We start from the raw sequence: 24,569 nt of genomic DNA, 5'->3' as shown, positions 1-24,569 counted from the left end.
AATCAAAGCGACACGTAGTAGATCTCTAGGAGCTTGTTAGCTGTCCCCGAATCTTTCAGGATCATGCCACGTAACTATTAGGTTTAACTTCACCCCATCCAAATTAAAGGGAAACGGTAATCCCTATCAATTAGCGATTCTTGCCTTCCCGAACGAAACGAACCCCAACGACTTGGGCCAAAGACCCCATGAACGTTTCGTGAAACCCACGGCAGTCCAACCATATAAGAGCATTAGCCTTTGAGACCCAGGTAGGCACGATTACTTGCTCACTAGCATACTTGCATTCAAGCTTTCAGCTTGCAACTAGAGTACAATACAGACTTAAGCATTGGAGTGACCTCGTCGGGTTAACCACATCGAATTCTTTGATCATTTGTTTTACAACTTGGTCCAATTCGCTATGCAATTAGTGTCCAGGTAATCTTCCAACTAGTTCTTGGCATCACATGAGAACTACATCAATGATTCCAGAATCACTGATTATTTTGCTGTTCGATTGACTGATTTTTGAGAAATTGGCAAATCAGTCAGAAATTAATTATTAAAATTGAGCTGATTCCGATTATTTTTTGATGATGTAGTATCTAACATGAATAGGGAAGATGGTTTCTATAAACACAAAAAATCACTACTCATAATTACTACCAAACAACTCATAACCAATTTCTAAGAAATCAAGTGAGGTGGCAAGAATAATATCAAATAAGCAACTTCTCTGATTCATGAGAAATCAGAAATCCATGATTTTTTGAAAAATCTCATAAGAAAAATCAGCATCCATCCCAAACATCTCCTACGACAGTAGAGAGGGTAGAATTGTCATTTCGCGTTGATCCGGTGGCACTTAGCGTAATTATATGGCGATGAGGCATGAGCGTCATTTTGTCGAGTTCGCCCGTTTTTATCCGCGAGACTCACTGACTCACTGAAAGCGCGTGGAGGAAAAAACGAGGCCCCGCAGAAGACTTGCAGAGTACTATGGTAAGCCCAGAGACTCAGATCAGAGAGAGAGAGAGAATTAGAAAAAAGTTAATTTTGTTTCATCTCTAACGGTAGATAAAGCGAAAATCTAGCTTCATTTGCTCTTTTATTTTCTACTGTAATTTTAATGGTTAGAATGTATAAACTACTGCAGCTTCGGAGAATTTGTAGTAAGATGTCTGTTTGCTTTCCTTGTATTGATCTTTTTGTTTGTTCGATTTTTTTTATCGGAATTTAGGCGAGAACGAGCTGGATAGAAAGCTTTTAAAAGTCCGGAGGCGTGATTAAAGTAGACTCCCACTAATCTGAGTTTCAGATCTCTCTCATTGTGGAGCATTTTCGGATTTTCCTGCTTAATTTAGTTAGGTTCTGACAGTACGGTCTTCCGACTGACTGAAACTTCAAACTTTCTCCTCTCTCTCGAAACCGCTTGAGCGTGGACCGGATTGTTTACTAACTTCAATCAAAACCGACAAATTCGCTGTCATTTGAAATCAGGAAGTCCGTATCTCTTTCGCGAACAGAAAACGTATGGAAATAAAGGATTTCGGAACTAATGAAGGAGCTGAGTTAGATCTGTGGGTAGATTAGAGATTTGCTTATTTTAGGGGAAAATGCGGTGGTTGAGGAGGTGATGGAGGTTGTGAATTCATTCTTCTGACATAAAAGCAGTGGAATTTTGACTCCGAGTTTTCATTGGATCCCGGGAGTTCCCGACAAAAATCGTGGCTGACTAAATTAGTTGAGCTTCGGTGTTTCAGGAGGAGCAATTATTTTGATTAATTCTGACAGGGGACAGCATATTGAAGAATTAGCTTATAAGAGAGATTGGTCTTTAGTCAAAAATGGTGGGGAGAGAAAGTAATTTTTAGCGGAGACACTAAAAATTTGATTATCATCAATTTCTGGTTAAGTTTTAATCCAATTTCTCTCTCCCCTTGTAGCCAACATATGTGAAAATAATAAAATGTCTCACAAAAATCCATTCTCTTTCAGACAATTTCTCGCATAAATTCTTCTGTTAGTGAATAAAAAGATTTTTTTTTCCTTTTTCGTTCTTTCTGGGTCTTTAGAGAAAAAGCTCAGAGAAAGAAAAGCATTTTTCACCGAGAGAGGTTGTTTTTGTGTTAATGTCTGTTAGTTCGCTTCTTAAACTTAACTTAGTACAACTGTAAAAGAAGCGGATTTGAAGGAAAGCCAGGGTAGGAGACAGACAGAGAGGTATGGCTGGAGGGTTGAATTTCTTTTCTTCCGTGATGATTTTACTGTTTTTTCTTCTTCAGCAAGAAAAAAGAAATTGATTTCTGGGAGGGTAATTAGTTCGGGTCAAAACCCCATTATCAAGCTTTCACACTTACTGTATGTTTGTCGGTAAAAGTTCCTCTGCTTCTCTTATAAAACGCCTAGTGTTCTTACCTTCTGTCGTTTTCTCTGATTCACAGAGGAGAAGAAGTGAGGGAGAGTGTCAACTGTAAAAATCCAACTCACTTGGAGAGATGCGCAATAAGAAGAAGAGGAGAAAGTAAACAAGTTAAAAAAAAGGAAGAGGGATTAAAAAAAAATTGCAAATGAAGTACTGCTTAAAAGACAAATAGAGAGAGAGAGAGAGAGGAGAGAGAAAATAAAGAGGGGTCTGTTTGTAAAGCAAGAATTTTGCAATGTCAGAAAATTCTAAGGAGATAAAGACGGTAGAGCAGTGGAGATGGTCCGAAATGCAGGGTGTTGAGCTCACATCAGCTGAGGCAGGAGGATTTAAAGGGGAAGTGGAACCAACGCAAATAGAACTGAAAGTAGCCCAGAGATTGGAGGCTAGAGTAGTCCAAGGTTGTGAGGATAGAGGAGAGAAGGGGAAAATGGAGGCTTCTGAGGGGAACAAAGATACCGGGGAGAAGCCCGGTTCATCTCCTCCTTCAGTAGGGTTCGGTGAGCTCTTTAGATTTGCAGATGGGTTGGATTGTGTCTTAATGGCGATTGGTTCCGCTGGTGCTATCGTTCATGGCTGCTCGTTGCCGCTGTTCCTTCGATTCTTCGCCGATCTTGTGAATTCATTCGGGTCCAATGCTAACAATCAGGATAAGATGGTGCAGGAAGTTGTCAAGGTAACGATTACTGAACGCTCTGATTTTTATGAAATCAAGTGTGTGTGTGTGTTTGTTCATTGGGCTTGCTTTGAATGGATTAAATGAGAACCCATCTTTGATTCGCTGTTTGAATTTGCAGTACGCATTCTACTTTCTTGTGGTAGGAGCAGCAATTTGGGCGTCTTCGTGGGCAGGTTCTTCGTTTGATCTTCTTGGGTAGTTGGACTTTTAGTTTTATTGCTGTTTTAACTTGGATTATAATTGGAAGAAGTCGAAAATACTTGCAGAGATATCATGTTGGATGTGGACGGGAGAGAGACAATCGACCAAGTTGAGGATCAAGTACCTTGAAGCTACTTTGAATCAGGATGTGCAGTTCTTTGATACAGAGGTTCGAACTTCTGATATCATTTTCGCCATTAATACGGACGCCGTGCTGGTCCAAGATGCCATTAGCGAGAAGGTAAGAAAGAGAAACCCACGTCTAATTCTACGTTACTTTTCCTGCAATTGTTCTCTGATTGCACCCAATTGCTTCCTTTCCTTCTGCAGTTGGGTAATTTCTTGCATTACCTTGCAACCTTCGTTTCTGGGTTTGTGGTGGGTTTCACTGCAGTATGGCAACTAGCCCTCGTCACGCTTGCAGTCGTCCCTCTTATTGCCTTAATTGGAGCCATCCACACCACCACATTGGCCAAGCTCTCCTCCAAGAGTCAGGAAGCTCTTTCCCAAGGCGGAAACATTGCAGAACAGGTAGAGAAACAGAGCAAGTTTTCCCATTTGGCATTCTGGGTACTGAATTAAAAAATAGTGCACATTAATCAATAGAAACAGAAGATGTTCTTTATGTGGGTATTACTGATTTCAAGGAAAACTGCAGACTATTGTTCAAATCCGGACGGTTATGTCTTATGTTGGTGAATCAAGAGCATTAGAAGCTTACTCATCGGCATTAAGGGTTGCTCAGAAGCTTGGTTACAAGACCGGATTTGCAAAAGGAATAGGACTTGGAGCTACATACTTCACCGTTTTCTGTTGCTATGCCCTTCTTTTGTGGTATGGAGGTTATCTCGTTAGACACCACTTTACCAATGGAGGACTAGCCATTGCCACGATGTTCGCTGTTATGATAGGTGGACTGTAAGTGTTCGATCAGGCGTCCTCTTTGACATATTTGTCCATTTGAATGTTACATTTGTTTACTTTTCTTTTCTATTTTTATGAGAATAGCATTCGGTTCACAGGGCTCTCGGACAGTCCGCCCCGAGCATGGCAGCGTTCACAAAGGCAAGAGTTGCGGCTGCAAAGATCTTCCGCATCATTGATCACAAACCAAGTATTGACAGGAATAGTGAGTCGGGTTTGGAGTTGGAATCAGTTACAGGCCAGGTGGAGCTGAAGAATGTCGATTTCTCGTACCCCTCCAGGCCAGACATTCAGATCCTCTCGAACTTCTCCCTAATCGTTCCAGCCGGGAAGACCATAGCCTTGGTTGGAAGCAGTGGCTCTGGTAAGAGCACAGTCGTCTCCCTCATTGAAAGATTCTACGATCCTACTTCAGGTAATTAATACACCATTTTTTTTCTCTAATTCAGTAAAACTGTAAATGAAATAAATGAAATAGGCTTCCTTTTATTAAATAAATTTAATTACTCTGCCATGGAAGCCAATTCTGTTCACGGATTTCATGTGCGTACTTATGGAGAGGTATTTTGGACCGCACAGGGCAAGTTCTGCTAGATGGGCACGACATAAAGGCACTCAAATTAAGATGGTTGAGGCAACAGATTGGGCTTGTGAGCCAGGAGCCTGCTTTATTTGCGACCACAATTAAAGAAAACATGCTCTTGGGTAGGCCAGAAGCAACCCAAGTTGAGATCGAAGAGGCAGCCAGGGTTGCTAATGCCCACTCGTTTATAGTCAAGCTTCCTGATGGCTATGACACTCTGGTTAGTACAAACCTTATCTATGAGTTAGGTTGAGGTTTAATAGCTTAATACAATAGAACCTAAAATATCTCACCTCCACAAGCATAGTTTACAGGTTTACATTTCCAGGAATAGGATGGAGACCTTGATATCAATCATGGTTAGATGTAAAAGTAGTCTGGTTGATGATCTAAACCGTCAGGTTGCATTAGGTTTTCCTTCTAAACTTGGCCTGATTAACTGGGCGGTCCGGATTCTCCCCTTGTCTGGTCATCCAAATTCTGAGCTCATACATGGCCATCTTAAATTAGAATTTCAAATTAATAGATTTTAATCATTTTTTCATATGTTAGGCACATTCTTAGTCTTTGTACTGTTTAGTTAGGGGGAGATTTGTCAAATTCTTGGAAGGTGAACCTTGAACATGGACATGACTCTTTGGCAGGCCTTCTTAAAATAGACAATAACTTGATTCAGTATCCATTTCAGCAGAAATAAATAAAACCCCCGTCTGATATTCACATGTACTGTTGACTGAAACCATGTGATGTGACCTTGTTTTAAACTAGTCTGAAATGGTTGAATTAATAAAAAAAAAGAAAAATTTAAATTCCGTTAGTTGACTGGACTGACCATTTAAAAATAGCAGTAAAAGTTCACACGGCAGTAGAAAATGAAAAAATGTTTGATCTTTGGTACTAATTACTGAGAGGGAATGGTAAGCATGAAGTAAATTGCAGAAAAGAAAAACCAAATGGAAGCTAGGCTAGATTTCCTAGAGGCTAGAATATCAATGGTGGAGACAAGTAAACAAGTGTATGAACTATATGAAATGATAATTTGAAAATGGCAGGTTGGGGAGAGAGGCTTGCAACTCTCAGGAGGACAGAAGCAGAGAATTGCCATAGCAAGGGCAATGCTGAAGAACCCAGCAATCCTGCTGCTGGACGAGGCAACAAGTGCCCTGGATTCAGAGTCAGAGAAGCTGGTGCAGGAGGCCCTTGACCGGTTCATGATAGGGAGGACAACTCTTGTCATTGCCCACCGGCTCTCTACCATCCGCAAGGCTGACCTTGTTGCTGTCCTCCAGCAAGGTGGTGTCTCTGAAATTGGGACCCATGATGAGCTCATTGCCAAAGGTGAAAATAGCGTCTACGCCAAGCTTATCCGCATGCAGGAAATGGCTCATGAGACCGCTCTTAACAATGCCAGGAAGAGCAGTGCAAGGTAATTTCCACAAACTCAGCAATGTTTTTTTTTTTAATTTTTTTTTCTTTTCCTTGTCGATAATTTCTGTTTCTGTTTAGTAGTTTGTTCACTGCAAATATATTTAGTCATTCCCCAATATTGTTTAGATGATTTACATTTTACTGAAACTCTTAGGTAAAAATTTGGTTTTACTTTGGCAGACCTTCTAGCGCCAGGAACTCTGTAAGCTCGCCAATTATTGCCCGGAATTCTTCCTATGGCCGATCACCTTACTCACGACGACTCTCCGACTTCTCCACCTCTGATTTTAGTTTCTCAGTTGATGCCTCACATCCCAATTACCGGATGGAGAAGCTTGCCTTCAAGGAGCAAGCTAATTCCTTCTTGCGCCTTGCCAAGATGAATTCCCCTGAATGGACCTACGCCTTGTTTGGCTCTGTTGGGTCGGTTGTGTGTGGCTCTCTGAGCGCATTCTTTGCTTATGTCCTCAGTGCTGTCCTAAGCATCTACTATAACCCAGACCATGCTTATATGAGTCGAGAGATTGGGAAATATTGCTATCTTTTGATTGGGGTTTCATCAGCAGCCCTTCTCTTCAACACCCTGCAACATTTCTTTTGGGATGTTGTGGGGGAGAATCTCACGAAGCGGGTGAGGGAGAAGATGCTGGAAGCTGTAATGAAGAACGAAATTGCATGGTTTGACCAAGAGGAGAACGAGAGTGCGAGGATTGCAGCCAGGCTATCTCTTGATGCCAACAACGTCCGATCAGCAATCGGAGATCGGATTTCGGTGATCATGCAGAACTCAGCCCTCATGCTTGTTGCTTGCACTGCAGGGTTCGTTTTGCAGTGGCGCCTTTCTCTGGTTCTTCTTGCTGTATTCCCTGTTGTTGTTGCTGCCACCGTTCTGCAGGTATGGATTTCCTTATTGTCGTGAATGCATGCCACTGTATTGGCAAAGCAAAAATTGTTCCGACTTGTTTTTCCCGCCTTGCAGAAAATGTTCATGAATGGCTTCTCCGGTGACTTAGAAGCTGCCCACGCCAAGGCAACACAGCTAGCAGGCGAGGCTGTGTCAAATGTCAGAACTGTGGCTGCATTCAATTCAGAGGCGAAAATCGTCAGCCTCTTCTCCTCCAACCTTGAGTCACCCCTGCGTCGCTGCTTTTGGAAGGGACAGATTGCTGGAAGTGGCTTTGGAGTAGCACAATTCTTACTCTATGCCTCCTACGCCCTTGGGCTGTGGTATGCAGCTTGGCTCGTAAAGCATGACATCTCTGATTTCTCAAAAACCATCAGAGTCTTCATGGTACTCATGGTGTCCGCCAATGGCGCTGCCGAGACACTGACCCTTGCTCCTGACTTCATCAAGGGAGGTCGAGCCATGCGCTCAGTCTTTGACCTCCTCGACCGCAGGACTGAAATTGAGCCCGACGATCCCGACTCGACTCCCGTCCCTGACCGCCTAAAAGGGGACGTAGAACTCAAGCACATCGACTTCAGCTACCCATCTCGCCCCGACGTGCAAATCTTCCGAGACCTCACTCTACGTGCCCGAGCGGGCAAAGCGCTCGCCCTCGTTGGCCCGAGTGGGTGCGGCAAGAGCTCTGTCATTGCACTGGTGCAGCGATTCTACGAGCCGTCATCAGGCAGGGTGCTGATTGATGGGAAGGACATAAGGAAATACAACCTCAAGTCAGTGAGAAGGCATATGGCAATGGTGCCACAAGAGCCTTGCCTGTTCGCGGCCACCATACATGACAACATTGCATACGGACGGGAGTCCGCCACAGAGGCCGAAGTGATCGAGGCTGCAACATTGGCAAATGCCCATAAGTTCATCTCATCGCTGCCGGACGGCTATCGAACCTGGGTGGGCGAGAGGGGTGTCCAGTTGTCGGGCGGGCAAAGGCAAAGGATAGCCATAGCCCGGGCTTTTATAAGGAAAGCAGAGATCATGCTGCTTGACGAGGCCACCAGCGCGCTGGACGCCGAGTCGGAGAAATGCGTCCAGGAGGCCCTGGAGCGTGCATGTGCCGGAAGGACAACCATCGTGGTGGCGCACCGGCTGTCAACAATAAGGAACGCCCATGTCATCGCCGTGATCGACGATGGGAAGGTGGCAGAACAAGGGTCACACTCGCATTTGCTCAATCATTTCCCGGATGGTTGTTACGCCCGAATGATCCAGTTGCAGAGGTTTTCACACGCCGGGCAGGCCATAGGAATGGCACCAGCACCAGGCTCAACTTCTTCGGCACGTGCCAAGGACGACGATGAGAGAGAGAGAAGCCAAGTGAAATAATTAGTTTCACTTTTCACATCGCTGAAACTTGAAAGAAAGGGGAGGAGACTGGAATACTGTCAAAATTTTTCCTTCCTGGGCTCATGGCATGGGTTTTACAATATTAACATATGTTGGTGATATGTAATGTAATATAGTCTTTTGTTTTTGGTTTTGTACCCTACTAGAGACTAGAGAGTAGAGATAGATAGATAGAGCTAGAAAGTAGAAGGCTAGAAGCGTTGTTTTGTTTTGTTCTGGTATTATATATAAAGAAATTGGCGAAAGGGAAAAATAACAAATACATCGATTGGGAATTGGAAGTTGGAAGTCAAGAAGACAAGGAGAGCAGGCACCCCTCGTGTATGTAGTTTGTCCTGCCGCCATGTAATGGGTATTCAAAGGAAGGATCGCCGAAGATCGGTGCCGGGTCCACTCCATCACCATCTGCTACTTCCAAAATTATCACAAGGATGGGCATGGGACCCATTTCCCTTTCGTATTCAATGATGCCATTGGATTTGTGATGGAGATACCTTGGCTGAAAGTGATCCACCACATGTGATGTGATTCCAACTCTGTGGACTGTGGGCCTGGGCCTGTGGCCATGGCATCAACCATGTCAATTGTCTGTCCCATCATTTTCTGATCCTAATGTTGGGACTTGGGAGTGGCCCAGTAGGGACTGAGCATCACTGCCTATGCCTAGTAGTAGTGTCTGTCTGGTGCGGCTTCTGTATATTTTGGGCATTTGGAAGGAATTTTGGATCTCTCTCTCTCTCTCAGTGTAATTATTGTAAGCAATTATTATTTGGTGAATTATGAAGAGAAAAGGGTAACCCACATCTCTCATCTCTCTACTCTACTTGGAGTGTGCTTTATTTATCCTCTACCCAAAAACACCTATCTAGTTTTGAATCCTGAAGGGGAACCCAGTTGAAGGTGGGCCCATGACAACTAGGTAGGCCTAGGGAGATGAGACTGTAGCTTGGGGTTGGCTTCACTTGACTCATAAGATGGTGTGAGAGTGGCCAGTGGGGTGGCTTTCATTTTTCCATTTAGAAAAGGAGAACAACTAGAAGTGGCAGACATGTGATTGCTTTGCACATAGACAATTACCCTCTGAGAGTGCACACAAGGTCCAGGTTGGATCCAGACGCACCAATCGTAGCGTAGGTAGTGCCCTTGAGTTTGGCTAGGCTAGGAATAATGTGGATTTATATATGTAGTGGGAATAAGATGAGGAGACAGCATTAGCTTGGGTCATGTGGTGGTTGACCCGCTAGCACATGTTTAACCTCCCAGATAGGGGAACGTGTTGAGTAAAAGCAGGGAGAATGCACACATGACATGATCAAGGACTCCAAGAACTACAAGTGGTGACTGATGGGTTCGTACCTGGCCTCGGTGGTGGGGTGTTGGTCCTCCACTCCTGGTGACAATGCGTGTGAAATAAACATTGGAAATACAAGCCCATTACAAAGGGGGGAGGCGTACGCGTACCCGGCGGCTGCTTTGCTCCCAACTCCAAATCTTCTTTTTTGAGTTTGCTTATTTCAATCTTTGTTGGGTCAGGGTCTGAGATGAGTAGAGTTGGAGCAATTTTTCTTACTTTGCTTACTGCAGGGAGGGTGGAGGCTGATTGATTATATCTGAGGCACTGTTCCCAAATATAAACTCCATACATTGGATGCAACTCTTGGATCACTGGATTTGGATGGAGGAAAGAGGAAATCTAGTGAACGAATTTATGCAACCTTTGGGATAGCTGGCCGGCTCGCCTACAGACACGATGGAACCCAAGAAAAGATACTCTACAAAAACAAAATTTGGAATGAACCCCACCTTGTCTGTAGGGGGAGGTATCCAAGAATCAGATATACTCCTTTACCAGAAGGAAAAAAAACAAGAAAACCTATCTGGAGCCGAGCATACACATGTTCTGCATGTTGCGGGTATGCTTTTTTAATTGAAAGAGAAAAAAAAAAAGTCATTGGTTGAGTAACTTCTGGTGCTCAGTAAAATTTAAACAAACAACACTTGGAGATAAAATAATGGGTCTAGATGTTTAATCCTGCAGTTGTGGATAACGTTTTAAATTTCATCCTCGTTTTGATCTCTGCTTTAGTCTTTGTGGATGACAAAACCCTTGGTCTTAATGAGAAAACGTGGCATGTTTCTTTGTCTTGATTACCAATTTATCGTTCAGTTATTTAGAACCATGGAATGGAAGTGGTCCTCCTGATTTAAAAAAGCAAAAAGATAGGCAAGTCAACCCAACCCCAAGACGGGGATCACTTAATATTTTTCAATTTTTCACCCTTCTGGCTCTGGGGTTCATAACTTCACATGCAATAAAGTTTCCCACGAGAATAGTTTCGGAATTCAATCAGAGTAGTTGAACCCCAACTACCAATTCCAGAAAGAATCGTTCGTTTAATTTTTCCATCAAGCGCGTTCGAATTCCTTGAATTAAAAACTTTTCAAAACAAATCACATTGATGGATTCTCAAGGATACCATATGCCACAATTTCATCCCAAGATATCTCATACTTGGTAAATCAATTAAATGTTCCACTCCTTCCGCTCATACTTCTTAATGCATTACTTTATTGTTGTCTGGACTGTGTTGTCTGATGAATAAAGTTTGGATCAAACAAAGCTGATTGACAAGGACACAACAAAGGATAGGATACAAAGGGCTCCAGCAAGCAAAAAAAGATACCAATACATTGAGCTTCGTAAAATAATGGCTCACTGTTATCATTATTATCATCATTTAAGCCATGTCCCCACTACATGGGGTCGGCTACATGAATCCTGTTTTGCCACTCTATTCTGTCTAGTACCCTATCCATTGTTATATTATGAGCAGTAACTTCTTACTACATGTCCATTTTGGTCTGCCCTTAGTCCTTTTAGTCCCTTCAATTTATAACAGATTACTTCTTATGCATGCTATAAATGGTATTCTAAGCATACGACCATCTTAATCTACTTTTTCTCTATTGAGTTTTACTATTGTTGATTTCAACTTGGCAGAAGGATAAAAGCAAAACATTTCAATCTAGTAAGGAATCTTCAACAAGAGAATCAGATATCTCAAACTATAACAAAAAATTGGGCTCCTCACATAGACATCAGCTTTGGCCCATTGTCAGGCATCCCCATCCCGGCAGCTAAATCAGCATCCAGTTGAGTATGGGGTGCAGGTCCCATCATTTGCTTCACTCTGTATCATCATGAAAGCAGGTTAATAGTTGATATAAATTGGTCATTATTGCTGGTAATCGTAACATGGAGATCCTATATATGAAAAGCCTTTTTTTCTTTTCTTTTTTTTTTTTTTGAAGAAAGAATAACTGATACTTCATTAAACAAAAAGTGTGCATATGAGATGCTATAAAGCATGGAAAACAAAGGATGCACACTGAATTACAAGGAATCCAAACAAAATTTGAATTTGCTAGACCATCTGCAATTGAATTTAACCCCCTAGGAATCCAAACAAAATTTGACCTATGTCTATAGCCTTGTTCAAGTAGTGAGCCAGCCTCCAAGGACCATCCTTTTCTCCTAACCATTTAATTGTGTTTGCAGAATCAACTTCAATGGATAAACTCAAGAAACCCAAGGTCTATCATTTCAAATCCCAGTAAGGGCCACCAGCACTTTAGTGTTAGTAGAGTTAACAGTCCTTATTGGGCCATAGAAAACCCAACAGAGACTTCCAACCCTCCCCGTGATCACACTACCTATACCAGAATTGCCCAAGTTCCCTAAAGCACTGCCATCAAAGTTTAATTTCAAAACCCTCTCCTGCTAAGAGGAAGGACCCTGGGGGATGGCCAGAATTTTGGGAGTAAAAGAAATTGACAACATTCCTCTGCAGGTCGTCACTCACAGAGATTCCTCTAAACACCTCAGAGTTTACTAGCCCTCATGTTACAAAGGTAAGCAAAATGGGAAATCAAATATTCAATAGATCTGGCCTTGTTATCAAAAACTCGAATATTTCTTTCTTCCCAAACACCCCACTTTAGGGCATGAGCCACTGGCCCACTAATTTTTCCTCTCCAGCTAAGACCCCTGCCTGATCATCAAAAGCACAATATTGGGTATGATAATTACAACAAAACCCAAACCAAGGAATCAAAATGGACAGGTCAACTTGCAAAAAGTGCAAATCAGAAATGGCATGAGTTTAAGATTGAAAATTTGTCCTTAAAGGACAACCTGAACCTTGATCCAAGATGATTTCCTTTATGGTTTCCCTAGTACCATTTTACTGCATGACCATGTGGTGGAGGCTAAAAGCAACCTGCTTAGGAAATGGTGATGGTGATTGCCTCAATGTTTTAAAATGCAGAGGTGTGATGCGAGGCATTCCACTACCTAGAGGCATGAGGTATAGTTCAAAACATAAGAGATGTAAAACTCCTTAAGAGGAGGGGGAGGAGGAAGAAGGGGAAGGAGGATCTCATTTTCCTTTATTTTTAATAAAAATCTTCTATATTTAAAAGAATGAATATGTGTGACGCTAGCCGAAGGGGGAGGGGTCTTGTTGAAGTGGAGGTGAGCAATCCAGACCCCCTAGCACAAAAAAAGGGCTGCATTGAAAAGGGGTTGGGGGCTCTGGGGGGTGAAGCCCCCAGCCCACTTTCTTTCCCTTTTTCTTTTCTTTCTTTTCTCTTGTTTTCTTCTCTTTCTTTCTTCCCTTTCTTTTCCTTTCATTTCCTTCCTTTCTTTTTTTTCTGTCTTTTTGTATGAGGTGTGCATGAGGCATATGCCTCAGAGGTACCAACCAGGCATACGCCTCACACACCTTTTAAAACACTGGATTGCCTGTTATCCTAGTCCATGTATCATACCACAAGTGGGAGTCAAGGACATGCCTCAAACTGTACCAAATAGGTTCTGAGTTCCCAATACAAAAAATGAAATTCACTCATTAGTAAAACAAACAAACAAAATTGCTTAATTTTATATCCATACCAAGTAAATGTATTTATTAGATTGAAAAACAAGATCCCCCTCCACAACAGCGGATTGTACAATCAAGGTTCAAAGTATCAGAAGCGCCAACTGTATCGGAAAGACAATTTTATGAGACGTATCGGGATACGCTTTGGATACGCATGCGTATCGAAGAAAAACTAAGATACACATAGAAACGCTTGGAAACACTATAAATACTTTAATAAATCATAAAAATACATCAATAATACTAAATATAAGACCTCGATGAGGTGTATATATAATAAATTAATATACTTTAATGGTTTTATGAAGAAATATATTGTAGTTAATTATAATTTCATTAAAAATCCTATGCTTAACTATAATTTATAAATTATAATTCTTAAATTTTAATGTTTTATGGGAAGGGAAAAACCCAACTCTCCTATCCAACCATAAGCATTGGCACAACTTCTAAGTGAAAATATAACCAATAGTTATTTATTATTTATTTTCAAAAATTATAATAAATAAATAAACATTATATAATAGATTCAAAAAATAATTGATAAAAAAGATATTTCAATTGCTTTGTGGATATGATAGATCATCCATAGAATTATAATATATTCAATCATTGTGATCAAATGATAAAATATAATTAATTAATTAATTATTTTTTAATTCTAAAAATACAAAAAAAAAATTATTAGATAAGAAATTTCAATTGGTCTGTGGAAATGATAGACCATCTATAGAATTATAATATATTCAATTGTTGTGATCAAATGATAAAATATAATTAATTATTATTTATTTTTTATTTCTAAAAATATAAAAAAATAAAAAAATACTAAAGAAGAAATTTAAATTGCTCAATGGATATGATAGATAAATTCATAGATCTAAAACATATTTAGTCTTTATAGGCAGAGAAAAATTACATTTTCAAATTTTTTATTAATTTATATTTTACCTAAATATCTCCATGAAATTTCCATAAATTTATTAATAACACAGAAAAATGTGATTTTGAATGTAAGAAATGTAGATCAACATAAATTTAAACATTCAAGAAAAAAAGAAATCACAAGATATTATAAAAATTTGAAAAAACTTACCTATTTTTTCCATATTTTTTCAAAATTTGAAAATTTTTCAAAATAAAAATTATGATTCACACTTGTTTTTTGCAAATTTAGCACTCTAGGAATGAGGTTTGGAGTTTTAGAGTCATTTGGGGGTGAAAGAAGGCTTATTTCAAGGAAAATAAGCTTGCTTTTCCCCTTTATTTTTTTTTCAGTTTTTGGTCGTATCTTTTTCTTTGATACGCTACCAATATGCCCCGATATACCCCTGATACACCCACGATACGCCCTGATACGGTCTGATACGGGTCCGATATGCATGAAAAAAAATGAGACGTCTGATTTCCTTGTGTATCCCGTATCTGTTGCGTATCATATCGAAATTTTAAACCTTGTTTACAATACAAAGACAGTATATATATAGCAGACCAAACCTCCAGAGCACATACAAAGAAATTCTTTACACTGGTCCCCCAGCCCTGGATTACCTCATTCCAGGTTGTCCTTGTTTACTCCAGCCATTGGCTAAACTGTTACCCAGGCTGTTTACCAATCTTGAGATCCCACCTGAATGAGCAGTTCATTAGCAGCCACTGCCATTGTTTCCCTTACCAGAAATCTTAGCGCCCAAGGTACAACATGGTCAAAAGTCGTCCATTTAAATTTCCTTCCACCTAGACACCTTCAAATAAAATGTTCTTCACTATCTAGAAAGCCTTTTTCCTTACCGTCCCCAATCCCCCCTCCCCGGAAATTAAGAAAAAAAAATTCCGATTATATGCTGTTTGGTTGTGCAATCTCCATGATTGTCAATCTCAACAAAAGTAATAAAATTAATGAACCAAATTTATTCAAAATAGTAATGCTCCATGCAGCTGTATGCTAAGTTGACCTTGAGGAAACTTGAGCTATGTCTACATTCTACAAAAGTAATAGTACATTTTTGTAAGTAAAATAAAATTTATTAACCAAAAAAGAACAACACAAGAAAGGTGCCAAGAAATCACCTAAGAGAAGAAAAGAGAAAAATAAAACCCAACAAACAACCAAAACCAACTTGAAACCCTTATGGCCTTAAAAATGCCTCCAAAAGAAAAACTTCAAGAAAACACATTGAACTAAAGCTTACAACAGTTCACCAAACCATCCAACACCAACACCACCCAATCCCAAGCCAGCTACCAAACACTTACAACTGCAGGCTACCAAACACCAACTTAACACCGCACAGGACAAAACCCACCTATTCAGCATTAGCAGTTTGAACAGAAACCACTCTACTCCTCTTAAAACCATTTTTAATTTCTTACCTTTTTGTTAGGCCCAACTCCAAATAAACCCCCTTTCAACCTAGCAAAGACTTTTGAAACCAGAATAGTTCAATGACTCTTCTGCCTTCTGAAACATCTACAGCATTAGGAATTTTTTTCAAGTTCATTCATCTCCTTCAAACTAGCTACGATCCTCTAGAATCACATTCTTAGTAAAAGTTTGATTTGCAACATCCTCTCCGCCCTCTCTGCAACCTCCCCTGTGACTTCGTATGAGCTAAAGCAGTACTATGAAATTATGGATAAATTATGAATCTTTTTTCCTTACATTATAACCCTTCTCTTCACAAGTCACTAAATCATCTTTATTTTTCTCCCAACTTTTTTTTTGGAAAAAGGTAAAGTAATATTTATTCAAAGCAACACATACAAGCTGTGATCAGACCCAGAAAGGCAACCTGACAAACACAGCAATTACATACTCCACCAGGAGTTAGAACGAAATACAACAGACAAATTCAAGTTCTAAACTCCTCAGAAGCTGACACCCAAGAGATTAACTTGCCCACAGCTTTCTGAATGAAGTCTTCTGGACTCTTAGCCTTATTACAGAAAAACCTACTGTTCCTCTCAGCCCAAATGGACCAGAAGACAGCACTAGGAATACCTCCACACTAACTTCCTTTTCTTGCTTAGACCTTTGATATTCCAGCAACAGAGGAGCTCTTTAACCAATATTGGCATAGACCAGCTGATGTTCATGGCTCTGAGAAAATAGTCCCACAACTGAGCAGAAAATGGGCAGTGAATGCACAGATGGTCTGTAGATTCAGAAACACTCCCACAACCCTGTCTAACAAGCTCTATTTTTTTTTATCATCAAAAAAAACTTAGTTCTATTACCATTACCAACCTTAATTGAAATCCCATCCACTAAAACAGAATAGTTCTTCATTATCCCTTTCCAACTCTTTTCTCCAACTCTTTTTCTTCCAACTCCTTGAAAACTTTCCTTGGAAATTCTTCCCCACCCAAGAAAAACTCCAAAGTTTTGCTGACTTTGATCTCTGCATTCACAACAGTTTCCATGTCAATAGATTCAACAACCTAGTGAGTTTCATCTAAGACCACCTCCTCTGCAAGTCCATCCTCATCTCCTCCCTCATCTTAACTCTTAGCACTATCAACCAAAGGCCATGTTCTATAATTCTTTTTTTTTTTCTTTAATTTTGATCAATAACACGGAAATCAGAATTTTACCAAGATTAGAAAGAAACAGAATACAAGTTGTAGAAAAAAGCAAAACGATTACATAGTTAACCCCCCAACTATATTACAAGTGTGCCCAGAATATCTGTTGTCTCTGAACCCTTTGCTTAGCTAAAGTGTCTGCCAAGCTGTTAGCAGATCTTCTGACCCATCTAATTTGAACGTTCATATCTTTTGAAAGCCATTTAAAGCACCTGAACTCATTCCTCAGCTGCCAAATCTACCCTATACCTTTTTTCAGTCATTCCACAACTATCTTCAAATCACAATCACCTTCACTGATCAGCCTACCCACTCCTAATTCCTTGACTTTCTCAACCCCAAAGACTGCTGCTAGGAGTTCTGTTCTTACCGAATCATATACCTCTTCATCCGACATGAACTTTTTTTTTTGGAAAAGGTAAAGTAATAATTATTAAGAAAAAGATACACACAGGAGGCTGAGATCAGTCCCAGAAATGGCTGACTGATCTAAAACAGCAATTACATGAGCCATCAAGAAACAGAAAATAACACATCTGATACATTACAATTTCTAAATTCAGCAGTCACAGGCAGCCACGAAAACAACTTGCCCACCAACTTCTGAGATAGATCCTCCAGACTAAGAGACTTGTCATTAAATACCCTTCTATTCCTCAGTCCAGATGCACCAGATAACCACAAATGGAATCAGCTTCCAGAGAACCTTCCTTTTCTTGCTCAACATGAACTTCTCAACCGAAATGTTGTTCTTCCTTGGAAAATGCAAATCATTCACAATTCTCCCATCTTCCAACACAAGCCATGGATTTCTATCAGGGTCACCTACGTTCATTTCACCTTGACTAGGGGACCACACCTCCAAGATTGCCACTTTAGTCCTTTGCTTTTGCACGAAGTCACCTCAACTCCCATCAACTTCTCCAGATATCTCCCTATAGGATCAAGATTGCTTACATCCACCTCTTTTGTGTTTGTGTCACTGCCTTGTAGAAAGATACCTAAGCAAATGCTTCTGCCAATGCATCTGAAGCTGAAGTTAGGGCTTGGCTGACTAGCTTGAGAATTGCTAAACCAATCCAAATCAAATCTCTTGTGGTCAAGGGGGACTCTAGGAATGCTATTGGCCAGGCAGTCCACGAAGAGAAGGACCCTTGGAGGCTCTATCTTCTTAATGGGATCCAAGACTTGTCTTCCTCCTTTTCTTGTTTTCATAGATGGATACCAAGGGATCTGAATTCCAAGGCTGATTTTCTAGCTAAAGCAAGGGTTATTGGGCTTTATTGCAAGTTCAATGCCTATGTAATTTGGTTGGTCTTTTTAGCTTTGTTTTTGTGCTCTGCTTGTACATCCCCTCTCTTTTTGATTTTATTGAATGATATGAGTTACCTCTTCTCAGAGAGAGAAAGAGAGAAGCAAAAAATGTACATGGGAGCTGGGAGGATGTACAAAATTCTATGACTATAGCTATAATGCCCACATCCCTCAGCAAACAAAAAAAATCAGCACATACAGCTTTTTCTGATCTAGCAAGGCTGTCAGCCATCCAATTTAGTTCTCACAATATCCATCTAACCTGGACAGAAATGGAAACACAAATCTTCCACCTGCTTCCAAGGACACTTGCTAATCCCCCTACCCCCCCCCCTCCCTAGTTAGTTAAATTTGCAAAGCCTCCAACGAGTAGGGGTGCAACTCGAGTTTGCCCAAGTTAGCATTTTACACTGCTTCGGGTTTGAACCTTTGGGCCGGGCCCAAAAATCTTGACAAAAGGCCAACCTGAGCCCATCCATGATGCACCCCTACCAAAAAGGGAGGGCAACCTTAATCTTATGATAATAGAAGCACTAACTTCGAAGCAAAAAAAAAAAAATAGAAGCAATAACAAGTAACAAGTAGCACTAGGACCTCAACTTTAGTAGAATCAGCATCATCTATGGAACCAACCACCTTAGAACCAAATCAAGCATCAATGTGAGCAAGAATAACTCTCCTAAAGCCCTGTTTGATGATTAAGGACTTGTTAAAAGAAAAGTGCTTAAATTGACACAAATGACAATTTTAACCCTCACTTTGCTCATACATATATACAATGCTTTTCACATGTTATGCTATACATTTTAACTAAGAGTCCACATGGACCCACACGTGAATCGCCATGTAGACCAAATAACAATAACAATAACAATAATAATAATAATAATAATAATAATAAATAATAATTATAAACAATCCTAATAAATAATAAATACTCTGGCCTCCCTCTCCATCTCATACTTTTTCTTCCTTTTCTTCTTCAGAACCCCCCCCCCCGAAATCCACTATTCATCATCTTCCTTACAACACAGAACCAACGGTAACGGTGAATCCATTCCGATCTCCACCTCCAATCTCTCATCTCTCTTTTTTTTGGAACAATAATAATATACCCACACCATCTCTCTTCTTTTTTTCTTCTTCTTCTTCTCCCTAGTCTTCATTCTTTCCCTTTCCCTGTTCATCATCATTGTTGCAGCGGCGGGTTCAAACCAGCAACAGTGGTGAGTGGCGGTGTTGAACAAGAACGATGGCTGAGGAAGAAAAAACAGATTTGCGATCCGAGAGTTCGATCTCTATGGCAAGACTGAGGACTAAGGAAGAAAAAACAGGAATGGTGAGTGGCAAGGCTGCATACCAGCAACCAAATTTTGGTTTCGATCCCAGAGTTCGATCTCTATGGCAGTGTATTCGATCTTTGTGGAGTTTCAAGTTAAAAAAAAAAACAGAAGGAAGAAATAGAGTTCGATCTCTGTGGAGTTTCAAGTTAAAAAAAAAAAAAAAAAAAAACCTAGAAAGTAACTTCATGTAGATCTGCGAAACCCAGAAAAAAAAAATAACCTTTTGTCACTGGTTAGTTCAAGTGTAGATCTGCGAAAAAACAGACAGTTCAAGTAGATCTAAGAAGAACAGAGAGTCCAAGTTAGAAAAAAAAACCAAAAAAATGATTAAATGAGAAAAATAACTTCAGAAAATAGAAGAAAGTGGCCAAATGACAGGTCCGCCGGCCACTTTTCGTCACCGCCGATGGTCGCCGGTTACAACTAGTACACCGCTACCTGGTAGAAGAAATGTTCGAATGAATGGAGAAAAAAGTATAACCCTCACATGGGGGTACTTTTAGGTATTACAAAAAGTTATTAGGGACTGGAGGCACGCCTCTAGGCGTACACTGGAATTGCGTTGCCACCAATGTTTTAAAAGGCATGGGAGGCATACACCTGGAGGCACACCTCTAGGCAAGGTGCCCCCAAAATGCCCTAAGGTGTATGCTAGAGGCAGTGATGCCTCTGAGGCATATACCTCAGGTCCATGAGGTACACGCCTCATACACCTTTTGCACGAGGCATGCTGGAGGTGTACACCTCATAGAAAAAGGTAGGAAGAAAAAAAAGGAAAGGGAAAGAAAGAAAAGAAAAAGGAGAAAAGAAAGAAAATGAAACAAAAAATAAAAATAAAAAGATGAAATCCCCCTTACTCTTCTTCCTCCTCATCCCCCTCCTCTTAAGGAGGCTTATGCCTCCTTGTGCTCGGGAGGCTTACACCTCTTATATTCTGAACTATGCCTCACACCCCCTCCACATACTACAAACATTGCTCCAAAAAATCCTCAAATAAATTAATAATGCTACTATATCAACTAAAATACCTGGAATAACTTTCAAGGTAAATACATTTCAGTCATCACTAGCTTTGGCCATGGAAACTAAATACAACTTAACAAGATGTAAGTACCTCCATAACCAAAATAGAATATGCAGAGTAGAGTACTATTAATAGACACATATTACTACATGGTATGAACACGGATATCTACCATATGTACAGACATACATTATTCACTATACAGTGTTTGGTACCAGGATTTACAAGTGAATGATAACATTCCTGCATAGAATAAGAAAATAATTAAAAAGAATAATTAGTCCACTATTCATGGAAGAAGAGGGCACCTCTTCAAAGATAAATATATCCTACATTCCCAGAGTCCTTGAATACCAAGCAGATGATAGAATTGACCATGCAATCTAACCCAAGACAGAGCTATGATCTAATTTCCGGGGTAGTAATAAGGGCCCAACAAAATATAGACATAAAATTATCAGTTTCCAACCTAATACGAAAATTGTTCTTATCCAAGAAGCCCTGAGACATTCCAATTCACATATTTGCTTCTCAACTGCACAGACTGCAGGAGAAAATTGCCTCAACTCTTTGGATATCCCGCTTGAGAATTGAGATCTTTCTTTGGTTACTGATCCTCCACTGCACCACCAACTATAAGTCCTAATATATGGACCCTCCAGTAACAATGACTTGTTTACTCGAAAATGATGATAAAGAACAATCAAGACCTAGTTAGAGCCAATAATTAAAATGAAAATACAAAAGAAAGCCACTTGCTTACCGTTTCTTGTGGCGTTTCGTTCTGAAATGCTCGTCCCTCACGGACACATTCGAAAAATATCGACTGAGGAAAAAGAGACAACATTAATAAAAAGAAATAGAGGGAGAAAGAGAGGAAAAAAAGGAGCCAGCAAATAAAACCCATATCACAAAGTCGGGAAAGAAAAGGGTAAACGAGTCTTACTCGCAGTGCAAGCAGTAGTACTGACCCATCCCAGGAAGATCTTCATCCAGGGGAAGCGGCTTCTTCTCCCCATCTGGCTTCCGAAGCTCCTCATAAACCATATCATCGCGTGATGGAATCAATTAGTTAGAAAAATTTTCGAATTAGGTAAAAGAAGCATAGACCTGAAGCATAGACCAAGAAAACATTTGAAGGCATTGACAAAATTCTACAGAGAAAAGGATATCTTTGACAAGGAACTTGGTCCGGCGAGCAGATTTGTGAGAAAGCCTTCTCTTCTTCACTTTCCGGTGAGGGCATTTACCACCCATGCTTGGTTCTTTGCCCCTCTCTCTCTCTCTCTCTCAATTACTCTGAAACCGAGAAACCGAATTCTGTCTCCTGCGTTTAAACACCGGAAACACACGGAAAAGAATAGAAGGTTTTTAGTGGGAGAGGGAAAAACAAAAACTCGATGCGCGCATTTTCATTTAGGGTAAAATTTTTAAAACTACCCTTATAATTTAGCTAATTGATGAAAAGTAAGAAAAGGAAGAGAAAGAAAAGAGAGTATAGTTTTCTTTACCTTTTACTTCTAATATTACTGTTTACATATTGTTTTAGAGTAATTATAAGGGAGGGTCCGTTTGATTCGTGATCGGAATCGGAATAAGAATCTCTTAAAATCGGAATCGGAATGGTTTATTCTCTTTTGATTCAAACAGGAATCGGATTCCGATTGATGCTGTTTGGTTCATCAAGAGACTAGAATCGGAATCAGCCATGATTTTCAATTTTACCCCTAATAAAAATAATAAAAAATAAAAAATGCATGAAAATATCGAAAAATGTAAAAATTGTAAAAATTTTGCAGGAAATGCAGAAATTACAATAATTTTATAGCAAATTCAAAAAAAAGTATCCACCGCTTCTTCAAATGTCTCCCCCGTCTCATCGTTAATCCACCCATACTCGCTCATGCCCCCAACTAAACCCACGGAGTTCCCTCCCTTGAGGGAGAGCCGCAATGTCAGCCGACGTCGAGACAACGGTGACGAGAGTTGCAACAGTGGGCCTCAAACCAGCAAAAGCCATCTCACGGCACAGACAAAGGGCCTCATCTGGGTGCCCATTTTGGGAGTAAGCAACGAGCATGGAATTCCTGAAGACCACATCTCTTACCAGAATGTTGTCAAAGACTCAACGTGCAGTCATTACACATCCACACTTGGCATACATGTCAATAAGCGCAGCCCCTACAAAGACGTCCGATTCCCATCCCGCCCGTATGACGTGACAATAGATCTCTCTCCCTTGTTGTAGCGTAAGGAGGGCGGAGCATGCCTTGAGGACGAAGGGAAAAGCAAGTTGTCAGGGTGGAGACCATAATCAAACATTTGGTGGTAAAGGGAGTGCGTGGCTTGATGGGGTCCATTCCAAGCATAGCCTTGAATGAGAACGTTCCAAAGGAAGACGTTGTCTTTAGGAATTCTGTCGAACAAGCAGTGGGCATGGGGTAAATGGTTGCAAACCGAGTAGAGATTAACAAGTTTGGTGGCTACAATGGTGCTCAAACCGATGCCCGTAACGAGGTGCGCGTGGATTTGCTTCTCGGGCTCGATTGCTTTTCCCTCAATAAGAGACTGGAGGAGTGATGCGTAGTGGTGGCTAGCAATAGCAGAAGATGATGATGGTGAAGTTGGGCCACGGTGGTGGTGAAGATCATACAGAGGATGTATGATTCTGGACAAAGGCACGAATGGCAAATTTGGGGAGGTTCTTTGCCAAGGTGGAACCGTGGTGTACCCGTGGCATCTTCCTTTTGAATTGCACGTCCAAAAAGAAAAAAAGAAACTAATAGCGGAATGGGAATCACATTATGGGGGAGGGGGTCGGGAATGGCCATTCATTCCGCCTATCCATTCCCATTCTGGTCAATCAAACATCTGGAAACGGAATGACTCATTCCGATTCCGATTCCAGGGTCCTATTCCCTTGAACCAAACAGACCCTAAGTTTTCTAACAACTGTCTAAAACCTCCTCAATTGTTAACTTTTTGTTACACCCAGTCACATGTGACATTACATCACATGATTGATATTTTTTCAAAAATACCTCTTTCGCACACAATGGACCGTTAAATGAAGCCATTGACGTTGCTGCAACTGTGGTTCTTCTCTCTCATCTCTCATTTTGGTTCTCCCCCGGTTGCACAAGCAAGTGCCCCATGGAATGAAATCGCTAGATCCACAGTCCTCTAGACACCGCTGCAACCTTTAGAAGCACCATTTAACCAGAGAAATAGAGCACTCTCTCTCTCTCTTCTCCGGTGCCGATTACAATGTCAAGTCCTCTAGATGCCGCTGCAACCTTTGGAAGCATCCTTTAATCAGAGAAGCAGAACATTCTCTCTCTCTCTCTCTCTCTCACACACACACACACACAGGTGTCGATTACAATGTCAGGTTCAAGTCCTCGGATTATGGCAGTGGTGGTGATTCGAGTTCAAATGCACCTTGCTCCTAGTTCCACAATCACATCTATATGCTCTTGGTTTGGGGAGTGAGGTGGATTTTCATTCAACTGATTACAGGCTGAACGTCGGCACCAGTTATAGGTTGAACAAAGAAATGAAGGGGAGAGGCAAGAGCAGCTCCAGAAGTGGAAGAAGTAGAATCAAAGAGGAAGGGGCCTGTAGTTGAGTCGAATCCTCCCACTCGTACGTGACATGATTCAGCTCCCCCCTTCCTGGCGTGATGAGATCTTCTCCTCACAAATGGGCACCTCACAGGCACATCCACCGTGCATTGGGAGATGAAACATCTCCTGTGAATTATATTTAATAAGTACGGGAAATGTTTTCAATGCATGATGGAATGTGCGTGTGAGGCGCCAGGTGTGAGG

The 24,569-nt window shown here is 40.8% G+C and overlaps 2 protein-coding genes across 4 annotated transcripts; one reads left to right on the top strand and one right to left on the bottom strand.

Moving 5' to 3' along the window:
* Positions 1–858: 858 nt before the first annotated feature.
* On the top strand, positions 859–9,333 carry LOC104586316 (ABC transporter B family member 1). Its single transcript, XM_010243495.2, has 11 exons — positions 859–984; positions 2,427–3,083; positions 3,205–3,259; positions 3,353–3,528; positions 3,618–3,818; positions 3,946–4,205; positions 4,310–4,626; positions 4,791–5,014; positions 5,847–6,220; positions 6,403–7,117; positions 7,202–9,333. The coding sequence occupies exons 2-11, from the start codon at positions 2,643–2,645 to the stop codon at positions 8,507–8,509; spliced, it is 4,071 nt and encodes a 1,356-aa protein (XP_010241797.1). The 5' UTR covers positions 859–984; positions 2,427–2,642; the 3' UTR covers positions 8,510–9,333.
* A 2,124-nt stretch (positions 9,334–11,457) lies between these two features.
* LOC104586317 (uncharacterized) lies at positions 11,458–23,917 on the bottom strand. Of its 3 annotated transcripts, none has more exons than XM_088898363.1 (5): positions 23,781–23,917; positions 21,912–22,066; positions 21,686–21,794; positions 21,503–21,565; positions 11,458–11,721 (listed from the first exon to the last, which is right to left on the bottom strand). In XM_088898363.1, exons 2-5 carry the CDS (start codon positions 21,994–21,996, stop codon positions 11,619–11,621), a joined length of 360 nt encoding a protein of 119 aa, XP_088754489.1. In that variant the 5' UTR covers positions 21,997–22,066; positions 23,781–23,917; the 3' UTR covers positions 11,458–11,618. The 3 variants fall into 3 exon arrangements, with proteins under 3 accessions (XP_088754489.1, XP_088754490.1, XP_010241798.1); XM_088898364.1 differs by lacking the exon at positions 23,781–23,917 and adding an exon at positions 22,847–23,728; XM_010243496.3 differs by lacking the exon at positions 23,781–23,917 and having other exon boundaries at positions 21,912–22,175.
* Between the last annotated feature and the right edge of the window lie 652 nt (positions 23,918–24,569).

The sequence above is a fragment of the Nelumbo nucifera genome, chromosome 2 (genome assembly GCF_055504915.1).
Source record: "Nelumbo nucifera cultivar China Antique chromosome 2, China Antique-T2T, whole genome shotgun sequence".
Lineage (NCBI taxonomy): Eukaryota > Viridiplantae > Streptophyta > Magnoliopsida > Proteales > Nelumbonaceae > Nelumbo > Nelumbo nucifera.
This window is presented reverse-complemented; position numbering and strand designations above follow the sequence as displayed.